The sequence below is a fragment of the Girardinichthys multiradiatus genome, chromosome 1 (assembly GCF_021462225.1).
Source record: "Girardinichthys multiradiatus isolate DD_20200921_A chromosome 1, DD_fGirMul_XY1, whole genome shotgun sequence".
Classification (NCBI taxonomy): domain Eukaryota; kingdom Metazoa; phylum Chordata; class Actinopteri; order Cyprinodontiformes; family Goodeidae; genus Girardinichthys; species Girardinichthys multiradiatus.
Window position 1 is genome coordinate 20349082 of NC_061794.1, and position 11602 is coordinate 20360683.

The following is an 11602-nucleotide window of genomic DNA, read 5'->3' on the forward strand; positions in this document are numbered from 1 at the left end:
TTAAAGTCCAGGTTAACTGAGATAGGGCTCCCAGACTTCGTTCAAGGCAGTTAAGATAATAAAAACAAACTGGATCTGATTTCTAAATATTATAGCAAACATACTTCCCATCTCACATCATATTTTAGCCCAGTGGGTTTGCACTGCACCAAACGATCAATTTTGCAATAAAAACACAGGGGAGAGAGTGATGTATCAAATGAATGGCTCCAATTTGGGGATACAGTCATGCAAGATCTGATTCTTAATTGTTTTATGCATGAGTACAAACCCTTATCTCTTTTTTATTCCACCGGATGTCTTCCAAAGTCTCTTAGTCATCTTTCCTGTTGAGGAAACGTGACTCTTCTCAAAAACAAAAATAACTCAGTGCTGAATAGGGATTGTTAGGAAGGAGAATTAGGGTCACTTGGAGAAAAAACGGTCAATGTTTTTTAGTGTATTGTTTTTCTTTTACATTACAGAATACATACATCAAAATATTGAGAATAAAGTGGAAATAAATATTTTATGAAAAGCCGGAATGCTGAAACTGCTGTGTTTATCCCAAACAGGTTTGATAGGCATCGCATATATCAATCCACATGATGTTCATATCCTAAAAGAGAAGAATTTCTTTGTTATTAAATCTAATTCTAATGCATAAAGGTTCAAGCTCATTTACATGAGGCAGGCTACACCCTTTGCACCTTTTTCTCACCATTTCGTCTTCTTTCTCATTATTTAGATTTTTTTCTCGTCATATAATCATTCTTTTTTAAATGGGTGAGCAACATAAAAACCATCCTCCTCATTGTATTTCTCCATCATAGGTTGCGCTGTTGTTGATGGCTTAATTGTTAAATGAATGAAAAAAAGAAATTTAACTATAAAGACTGAGGAGTTCTAATGACAAATGAAATATGACAAAATGCTATTATTCTTAAACAAATCCCTGAGTTTAGTTAAACCTTTGTCATGTCATGGCTGAAAAAACTTTCTGCGTCCCTGTAAAAAATCTGGATTGGTGAGGATTAGGGTGAATGTGGAAGTCAGTTTAAGCCTCTCCCCTCACATGTGGAACTGATCTCCAGGCCTTCAGTGTGTTTATTCTGCTACTCAAGTTATTTCTCATTATTATTTTTGTCTCTATTTCATCATGGATGACTCAGTATCTAACCAGATAAAACCCAAACTGAGCATGAAGTTGGTAGATCTCAATGTTTAGACCTGGTAACTGGATCTACCCAGTATAAACTTTAAGCTGACACAGAGACGTCTAATTTCTAATGTAAACATGTAAACAAATAGTGAGAGATGAATCCTAAATATGTAAATAAACAGCCACATGAGAAACAAGATCAATTTAAATGATTAACAATTATTAATGTGCCTTTTTAGATTCAGGACCTGTTTCGCTCCCTACTCACCTGCCCAACTCCTACCTTCCCAAAGAGCCTCCACCCAGGGCCACAGAAAGCCTGGCTTCAATGACCCTGACACTACGAGGGCCCCTGGCAAACTCCTCAGGGTCTCCACATCTAGGCAATATGATCCACCCTCCAATGCCCCCCAGCTGCATTATGGAGGAGCTGCAGAGAGCCTTTGCTTCCAAGAATCGACAGGAGAGGTTAGTTTGTTTGCTGTAAAATGTAGCCTTTTTCTACTTCTGGATCTCCTTTTTATAATTTATTCAGTTGTCACCATTTTTATCATATTCTTTAAGAAATAGCACAAATAACATAGAATTGGTCAGAAAAAATGCATTTAGATCTGTATTCTTTACAAAACAAAAAAAAGATTAAATATGCTTCTAATATTGATTTTTCCTCAATCCATAAAACCTATTATCCAGACAGCTGGTTATGCCTAATTTATGAAACACATTTTTATCATGACACTGCCTACTTTTAACAAGCAGGAGCCAAAATGAATAATTTTACATTATTAATTTTTAATGTTAAAGCTTTTAAACTGTATCAGGTCTCCACTCAGATCCCAGAGCAACAAATGTTCGACCCAAATTTATCCGGTGTGTCCAGACTTTGAATGCTGCCGAAAAGGTTTTTCTTTTGCATTTTGGATTTCCTTTCACAAGCATCTCAGACTAGTTTGCTGGATCTCTGGCCTGTTCTTCTTGACAGAATTGGTGTAACTGAGTCAGGTTTCTATGCAAGAGTGCTCACACATGACTTTTCAGCTTTGGTCAGAAGTGTGAGATCAGAACTTTGTAATGACCACTCGAAAATATTGATTTTTGTCATCTTACTAATATCTGTCATATTGGTTATTGCCCAATTTAAAAACCTATTTGTGCCTAAATTTTAACTTTGTGTTTCAACACCAGTCCCTCCTGCAGCAAAACACTCCAACAACATGATGCTGCCTCCACCATACATCACAGTTGGGATGGTCATGCTTGCAAGCTTCTCCTTTTTCCTCCAAATGTAACAATGGTCCTTCTTCACATACACTGTAATTTTAGCTTGATTTGACCACAGTACATATTTCCAAAGGTTTATTGTCTCTGAAGGCAATTGCAAATGTTAATCTGGGGTTTTGTGTTGCTTTTGGAGTAATGTCTTCTTCCTCACCGAGTGGTCTTTAAACCCATGTCAACAAAGGACTTGTTTCACTGTGGATCCCAAAACTCTCTTAACAGCTTCCATCAGATTCTTTACAAGGTCTTGTGCTTTTCTTCTGGGGTAGATGCACACATTTCGCTCCAAAATGCTCTGGGACACAGAACCTGTCTCCTTGCAGAACAGCATAAAGGCTGGATACCCCATGTTGTAGAATGGCATATAAATGTTTGAACAGCAGAATAGATTGTTATGGATCCAGGTGTGAAATATACAGATATATTAAATATACAGATATACATGGCACCTTCAGGCATTGAAGAAATTGTCAGTCAGTCAGTCAGTCATTTTCTACCGCTTATTCCATAGTGGGTCGCGGGGGAGCTGGTGCCTATCTCCAGCAGTCTATGGGCAGGAGGCAGGGTACACCCTGGACAGGTCACCAGTCCATCACAGGGCAACACACAAACAACCATGCACACACTCATTCATTCACCTAAGGGCAATTTAGATTGACCAATTAACCTAACAGGCATGTCTTTGGACTGTGGGAGGAAGCCGGAGTACCCGGTGAGAACCCACGCATGCACGGGGAGAACATGCAAACTCCATGCAGAAAGACCCCTGGCCGGGAATTGAACCCAGGACCTTCTTGCTGCAAGGCAACAGTGTAACCAAGGATAAACCAGACTTGTCCACAGTTCTTTTCTCCTCCTGATATCTTGGCTGATTTCACAATGTCAAACAGGGAAGCAGTATGTTTTATATTAAAATAGATTCACAGGCGTGCCTCCAATTAATTCAGATGTTGTGAATTAACCTATTAAAAGCTTACAAAGCCATTACATCATCATCTGGGCTTATCTAAATTGTTTGAAGGCATAGTTATCACTCTGAATATAATTTCTGAATTTTAAGAAAGTAATACGAAAATTCTCCAAAAAATTATCTCTCTCATTATTATGACATTTAGTAAATAAAAGTATTTTGGTAATCCTAGCTGATGCAAAACACATAAAGCTTTTCTCTGAATAATCATCAGACAGGGAAAAAAAATGGTTATGTGTGTTTTTAATATAGTTTAACACGTGGTTTCAACTGTATTTATTTCTTGTGTTTTAGATAAAGAATAGTCTTACTTTCAGCTTATCTTTTAAAAGACGTCAAACACTGTTAATCTAATACTGTCTTTTACTCTTTCATTGTCAACATTAAGACTCCATCTGTCCTTCTGTGCCCCCTTAGTGTCCACGAAGGATGTGAGCAGGGCTCACCCCCACGGCTATGGTGCTCTGACGGACGGCTGTCTCGCTCCTGCAGCTCCGATAACCAACACACGTCGTCTTTGGCCAGTGGCTGCGTAGGAGGCGGAGGGTCTGACTGGCCCAAGAAGGAAGCGGAGGAGAACAAGGAGAACGTACGGCTGGACCAGTGCTTCTCCAAGACCTCAGGCCTCCCTTTCGACCTGGAAGGCTGGAACGAGTCTGTCATCTCTGGTGGGTCTCAGAACTTGTTGCTGAACATTTAAGCTGCAATCATTTAGACATTTTTGCATTGAAGAGTTCGGATCTCTTCGGAAAACATTTTATCAATATTTAGCACCTTATTTTAATTTAAGCTTTACACTCCCACTGTTTTGGTTTGCTGGCTACTTCTGCCAAGCTCATTGAAGGCACTCATTCAAGACTGTGTGAAAATTATAGATTTTTTTATTTTCAACTTCAGTTTAACCATAGTAGTCAATATTATTCAATTATTTTAACAGCTGTAATAATGTTTTGCTTTTTTATTACGGGCGAGAGGCGGGTGTACCCCGCCTCTCGCCCGTAGACTGCTGGATATAGGCACCAGCTTCCCCGCGACCCAAAATGACTGACTGACTTTGATATTATGGTACTTTTACTCAAGGTGTGGTATTTCATACCAGCCCATGCCTAGATGCCATGGTGTTCTGTAATGTTAAATTGGTTGGTAGTTAAGACCATGTCTTTGCATACTGGTGGAGCAAATATGTGTGGTGTTGCAGGTACACTTCCTCGCAGGCTAAGGAAGGAGCTGCTGGCCGTCAAGTTACGAAACAGGCCGAGCAAGCAGGAGCTGGAGGACAGGAATATCTTCCCAGCACGGAGTGATCAGGAGCGACAGGAAATTCGTCAGCAGATAGAGATGAAACTTGCCAAGTAAGAAGTGGAAGCTTTTCAAACGTTCTAACTGTAAATTCTGAGAAAATTCAAAAAGTCTTTAATGAGTTACAATGCCATGTCAAAGGCTTTGGGACTACATAAACCAATCAGTCATACTCTTTAGGGTGCAAATATCAAGGTGAACAACAGTGAGACCCATTGTCCACAAATGGAGAAAATATAAGACAGTGCAGGTACTCAAACAACACATCGCTTATTCATCCAGGAGGTATACAGAAGCCACAGCAGCATCTATAGCAAAGCAGGCCTCATTTAAGGTCAGTGGGCAAAAGGCTCAAAAATAAAATCCATTGGAGAGTGCAAACGCCAAAAAGAACTCAAAGGTCCGTCTCACCTTTGCCAAAAACATCTTGATAATTCCCATCATTCGCCACTTTTGGAAAATATTCTGTGGACTGTGACAAAAGTGAACATGTTAGAAGGTCTGTGTTCTGTTACATATGGTGTATAACTAACAGAATCTCAGAAAAAAAGACCACTACATCAACTGTCAAACATGGTGGTGGTAGTATGATGGTCTGAAGTGCTTTCCTGCTCCACGACCTGGATGTTGTAGCCATGAATTCTGAACACCTTTTTTCTCTTGATAAATGAAACCATCATTTGAAAATCGCATTTTGTTTTTCCTCAGATAATATCTGTCTGAGCTTAAAATTTGTTTGATAATCTGAAGCATTTAATTGTTACAGAAAAGCCAAAATGAAAGAAATGACGCCACTTTTTCATAGCATAACGTCTCAGAACCAAGACGGCAAAATGTTGTACAGTATATCTAGAATAAGTACTTCTTGATGTTACCTCAAACTTACTTCCAGCTAGTTTATGATGCAGGTGCTGCCTTTTAATGATAAAAATATTGCTTATGCAAAACAGCATGAATCACATACCACTTAAAGTTTAAGCAAGATAAACATTTTGGATCTTGCACAAGCTATTCAAAAATAACCTTTTTTTAATCCATTATTACTTTTTTCTCAAGACCAGTTCTTAGTCCAGAAAGCTTCAGTATAGTTTTAAATTTATCAACATTTAGCAATTTTAACTGAAACTGAAAATATTCCCAACAAAGGAAGGGGTGCGTCAGTTATAGGCAATTGTCCAAATAGATGAAAAATCACGGAATGTTTTTGGCGCTAGAAATTCACACTTTCACTTATTTCTTGAAAGCTTTCACATTACCGTCAGTCTATATGCCGATTATTTTGGGTTCAACAAGTGAGGCAAACTCCTTCCAGGACTTTTTTTTTCTCTGTGAAGCATTATAGATGTGTTTTTTGTACCTCTGTGTAAGGACATTAGTGGAGTTATTTTTTTTGCTAATAGAGCTGAGGCACATAATGTGCACAGACTGACCGCAGTGATCTCATGTGTGGATCTATCACCAGACTCAGGCTCTTTAACACCGGCATATAAAACAGAGACATACCAGAGCGTTACATAACCCTCTGTGAAATAATTAGCAGCCAAGCACAAAGTGCCACCCACACTTCAGAGAACAATATCCATCGGCTGTCTGGTAGGCAACTAATAATACAGCCTCTTCCACTATTCTTAGAATTACTGGAACAAAAGATTTTTCTAAGATCCTTTAAAAAGAGGACATTCCCCGGTTTGCAAGAGTGAAGATAAAGCAGCATAAAAGGCTGGTCGTAATGTAAAGAGCTAGTACAGCTATGAGTTATGATAAACTGATGCATGCCTTTGTTTCCTGTAAGTTTCAGAACATTTACTATTATGATTTGAATAATGAAAATTAACTTAAATATGTTCACCTAATAACTTATCTAATAACATAAGTAAGTTAACTTATGTTTGTTTTTCAGCTCTGGCTTGTGACTCAAGCGCTCTTACATCTTGGTTGCAAGACTTTAAAGCCTTCTTTAAATGGCAATGCCATTGTAGTTCTTATAAAAAGCAGCAATAAACAAACACACATTTAAGAAGTGTGTAAGTGTAGCTTTAGACCTCATATGGCAGATCTGGATATATTTAAGACCTTACAGCTGTTTTTATAGACCAAGTGAAGAAGTGACTTAGGGAGAGACGGTGGTTTTCGATGTAGCTTTGTTTTTTTTCGTATTGCAGCAAAGCAAAACTGTAGAGGACAATCTTTTCTAATTATAGCTCAACTGGAAGAAAGAAACACTCCCTTAGGTATCTGGTGAAAGACAAAACAACACCCTAAGCACCAATAGACTTCTGCATGGCTCCAACCTTTCATTCTGCTTCATTTGTGTTTGAGCCTTTGTGCATTGCTGCAGAACAGATGATGGATGATAACATACTGTCTCCCCATTGGTGTCAATGATAGATGACCTTTCTATCTATAGTTCCAGAGCAAGCCCAGCACTGCAGCCACACTGCCATGCTGTTTCTAATTTTAGTTCCTGCTACTGTTCAATAATGGATCCACCCTTCGTGTACTGCTGCCTCTTCACAAATGTCGGGGAGTTATATCAGCAGAAATAATACCAGCGTAGGAGGAGGTAGGGGCCTCGCTACAGTACGATGCGAAATAAGAAAGTTGAGAAAGGCTAATTTTACGTTCTCGGTGCAGTTGACAGCTGAAATGAACAACTAAACACCCACCCACATGCTGTTTTTTTTTTTCAGTTGGTAGGATATTTGATACCTTCCTCGGCTGGCAAACTTATTGCTTTTTCACCTTATTTAAAAGAAAAACAAACAACCAAAAACGGAAACTTTGAAAGATTTTGGTGTTTTCTGTGCATCTTGCAAAATAAAATCTTACTTTTATTCCAATAATTTGTGTTAAAATCAGTGTCAGTGTAGAAAAGATTCTCTTACTCTAAATTAGGTATTTTGTTCCATTTGACAAAAGTACATAATGTAATAATTTACTGTACCTTCAATTAAATTAAATTAGCTCTAAACTGATTCAATTTAATAACTCTGTTAACGTATTTATTTTTTCAGTAAAGGCAGGAAATGGAAACAGCAACAAGTTTCCAAAAATAGCCACTGGCTGTCATTTAAAGCACATACAGCTTGGGGGTGTGGTGATAAAATTTCCCTGTTACTAGGGAGAAATGAGAACTTTGTCTTCAAGATACTGTTGCCAAGCAACCCAGCAACCGGGTCAATATTACAGTGGATGCTCATACTCGCTGGGTCTTTGCTAGTGATTTTCCGTTGTGTCTGTTAAAAATGTAACTGCGTTTGAGGCTCTTTGCTTTGTTTCTCTGTTCGTTTGTCATGAGGGGAACAAAGGAATCGTGACGTCTGGCTGTTTTATCTTAAGATAGCGATAAAAACCAACTGATTTGATCAAAGGAGAAGCTTTCGACGAGCGAGGCAGCATGAGTGTCCCTCCTTTTATTAGATTGAAGTAACTGATGGAATTCCTGCTTGGGAATTTGAAAGCATTCTTGTGATGATTGTGTTCGTTTTCTAATCCTTGTTCTCAGAAGGCATTCCACCAGGGGCTCAAAGCACCATGCACTATGTACGGATGTCTATATCCTTGTCAGTTACTAAAGGCAGAACAGTGGATTGCTTATTTCGCAATAGTAGCGAGAATAAACTGTTCTTGGGAGAAGTGGAAGACAACAAATTAGACATATATCTCTCTCAGTTAATAAAAAAATAGACTCAAATGTACCCAGTGTAGCTGTGAAATAATGTTTTCAGCTAAGATGCAGGAAGTGCTTGTTACACAAATGTGGTAAAAGTTCGGTTTCCACCCAAATTGGATTAAGATTCCTTGTAGGAATAAGATAAAGCAGTGGTTCACAAACTTTTACTCACAAGCAGCAGCTTGGTAAATACCGTTTTCTAAGTTCAGTACCACAACAGCACTTAGTTAGTTTTATGTCATAAAATCCAACCCATATTTTGTCATGTGGGGATCAGAACCAAAACAAATGGAAATAGAGGGTAATGCAAACTTTACAGAAAATAATATACAATTGTAGGACTGCAAGATATTAAGAAACCATGCTATACAGTATGTTTTTATTGCAGACAAAAAACTCCAGATAGTCAGTAGTCTGTCCAGAATTGGAAGCAGCAAAATGGTTATGCGTAGGTACAAAATGGAGTTAAATTGGCAAATTGACCCAGAATTTCTGAAAAATGGTTTATTATATACTTTTCACAATTTGTTTCTCATTTAATCTCTCATATACAGTACAGAAATATATATAGCAGTTACCTGGTCACTGAGCTTTTCAATAAAAATCTCTCACTGGATTTTGAATTGGAACTGGAACTCAGTTAGGTTGGGTTCAACCTCTATTTGAAGCAAAGATCAATGTGTTATGATCTTTACGGGTTAGGTTTGTTTTTATCATTTCCCTGTTGTTTATTTTATTCTATATTCTTGCCTTATTTTCTAAATGTATTCCTGTGACCCATTCCTGGTGTTTGCTAGTTTCTTCCCTTAGGTAGGAGTTTGTCTTTTCCTTTAGTGTTTCTGTTCATCTGTCCTGTGCTAATTAGTCTCCCTTATCTTCTGCCAGCTGCTCCTCATCATCCTCATATTAACACACTGGCATCCAATGTCATTCTCCATTCGTCCCTCACATCACAAAGTTGTTGGGTGAATGAAAATATTTTTTAATCTATATCTACCAGAGGTATGAATAATTTGGGGCTTTCTTTTGTGTCCCACTGAAGGCAGCCAATGTATCACCACGGTTTGAGAACCAGGGAAATAAAATTATGCAGAAATAGATACAGAACTACTGTTGCTTTTTGTGTATGTGTCCTTGGCGCCTAGGTCTAAGTTTATGTGACCTAACTTTGATGTTTTAGAGAATCAAACTACAAAGACTCCAGAGTTTGCCAGAGTGAGAGGATGAATGGAGTCCTGTCATGTAGAGGCATTCCAGCTCTCTTTGTACTTTCCACCTCTGGAGGTGTACTGTGGGATATCCCACAGGCTGTCTGATGTTGACCTCTTTAAGATGCTCACATTTATAATTCATATAATGCCAACACACACTCACTCACACATACACACACAGGCACACTGCGGACCTTTTGATTGCTTTGATGGTGAGGGGACAACTGGGAGCTTAACTTAAAACTGAACTTCGGGTCAGCAAGTACTTAAAGCTGCTCTAATATATATATATTTTTTTTGTCAAATATAACTTCTTTAAAGAAACAAATAAAAGAGTCATTCTAAAATGAACTGATGCTATTATTAAGAGTACTATCGCTGTGCCTCCTGCCTCAGCGTAAAAGCGGGGGAAGCCTTAGTGGGTGGAGCTTCCTGAGGTCCCGCCTCAGTAACCAGGGAGACTAGCGGAGACGCGCCCCGTACCAGCCCATCACGACCCGCTTCAAAAGCGCTTGTGGCCGATAGTAGAGAGGGGGAGTGCCTGTGCTGCAGAGACGGAGTAGAGTTTCCCGCTGCAGAGATGCTGCCCGGTGACCCCGAGGTATAAAACTCGGTGGAGGAATTCTCTTTACGGGGATTATCGACGCGTTTTTCACTCTTCCAAATGTGGGGAGCCCCTCTGCCCAAATATCACAGCCGCGGTTTGGATGCGAGATGGAAACATAGGGGATTCCTCTCGAGATCGCGCATCGTGAAGAAACTACAACCGGTTTAAAATCAACAGAGAGGGAGGGAGACAGGACTGGAGACCTGGTCAAAATGGTTCAAAACGTGGTTTTGGTGTTTCTCCGCAGGAGGTTGAGCCAGAGACCGAATGTGGAGGAGCTGGAGGGTCGAAACATTTTAAAACGTAAGTCTTACTTAATGATCACTATGAGTATTTATTTTATGATTTATTACTCAAGAAAATTGAGTAAAATACACTTTATTTCCAATATTAAGGATATATAATTTTATTTATATGCTTTTCTCTTTCCTATACCCCTTAAAGAAAAATGTACATTTTTTCCAAATGTTTTTTATTTTTTCCAGAGAGAAACGATCAGACAGAGCAGGAGGAGAGAAGGGAGATAAAACAGCGACTAAACAGAAAGGTAACACACTTGGGTTAATTTACACATATCTGCCATCCTCAAACTATTTATTGGTTGAAATAATTATTGCTTTGTGGCTTTTCCAGCTAAATCAGCGGCCAACAGTTGATGAGCTGCGAGAGAGAAAGATCCTGATCCGCTTCAGTGACTATGTGGAGGTGGCCAAAGCTCAGGACTATGACAGGAGAGCAGACAAGCCCTGGACTCGTCTCTCAGCTGCGGACAAGGTGTGTGTTTGTCTAGATAGCGTTGTCACATAATAACCTTTAGGATCTAGCAAAAAAATAAATACAAAACTAATTCACTATTTAGGTCAGAGATTACAAAACTCTCCAAATTCTGTGACCTACCCCTGAAGACTACCAGCATGTTATCAGCTTATCTCACAAAATCCCCATGTTCTCTTTTAAATGTTTTATCCTGATTATGTGTTGTATTTCCCCTGCTGTCACACTGATGTCCACTGGTCGCTGAGCATCAGTGGCTCAGGATGCTTTTAGGGGATTCACTGATGGTCTTTTTTGCCTACTCTCCGCAGGCTGCAATCCGAAAAGAGCTGAACGAGTTCAAGAGCACGGAGATGGAAGTGCACGCCTCTAGCAAACACCTAACTAGGTTAGTGTTCTGAGCGTGCATGTCAGTGTGTAGTGTTTGAGAACCTTATGCTCTATTCTGGGCTGCAGCGTTCTATATTTAGCTCTCCTTGCTCTTTACGTAGAGCACGAGATGGCTAAAGATAGATGGGAGTGCTTCTAAACTGGGGAGGAGGGGGTTGTCCTCTGGAGAGCTGAGGGCATCGGAGACAGAGAGAAATGATGAAATGGTACAACGTCCTTGGCTGTGCATGTGTAGAAAGTGGGGGTCTGGGAATTGTAC

The 11602-nt window shown here is 39.3% G+C and overlaps 1 protein-coding gene across 3 annotated transcripts in view; it reads left to right on the forward strand.

Moving 5' to 3' along the window:
- The window catches only part of phactr3a (phosphatase and actin regulator 3a), a 43676-nt gene that overhangs the window by 31371 nt on the left and 703 nt on the right, over positions 1-11602 (forward strand). For all 3 annotated transcript variants that reach the window (XM_047372747.1, XM_047372756.1, XM_047372764.1), the window contains exons 5-11: positions 1381-1609; positions 3807-4057; positions 4588-4741; positions 10427-10482; positions 10665-10726; positions 10813-10953; positions 11265-11341. In XM_047372747.1, the coding sequence (XP_047228703.1) occupies positions 1381-1609; positions 3807-4057; positions 4588-4741; positions 10427-10482; positions 10665-10726; positions 10813-10953; positions 11265-11341 (970 nt within the window). The remainder of the gene's footprint in view (positions 1-1380; positions 1610-3806; positions 4058-4587; positions 4742-10426; positions 10483-10664; positions 10727-10812; positions 10954-11264; positions 11342-11602) is intronic.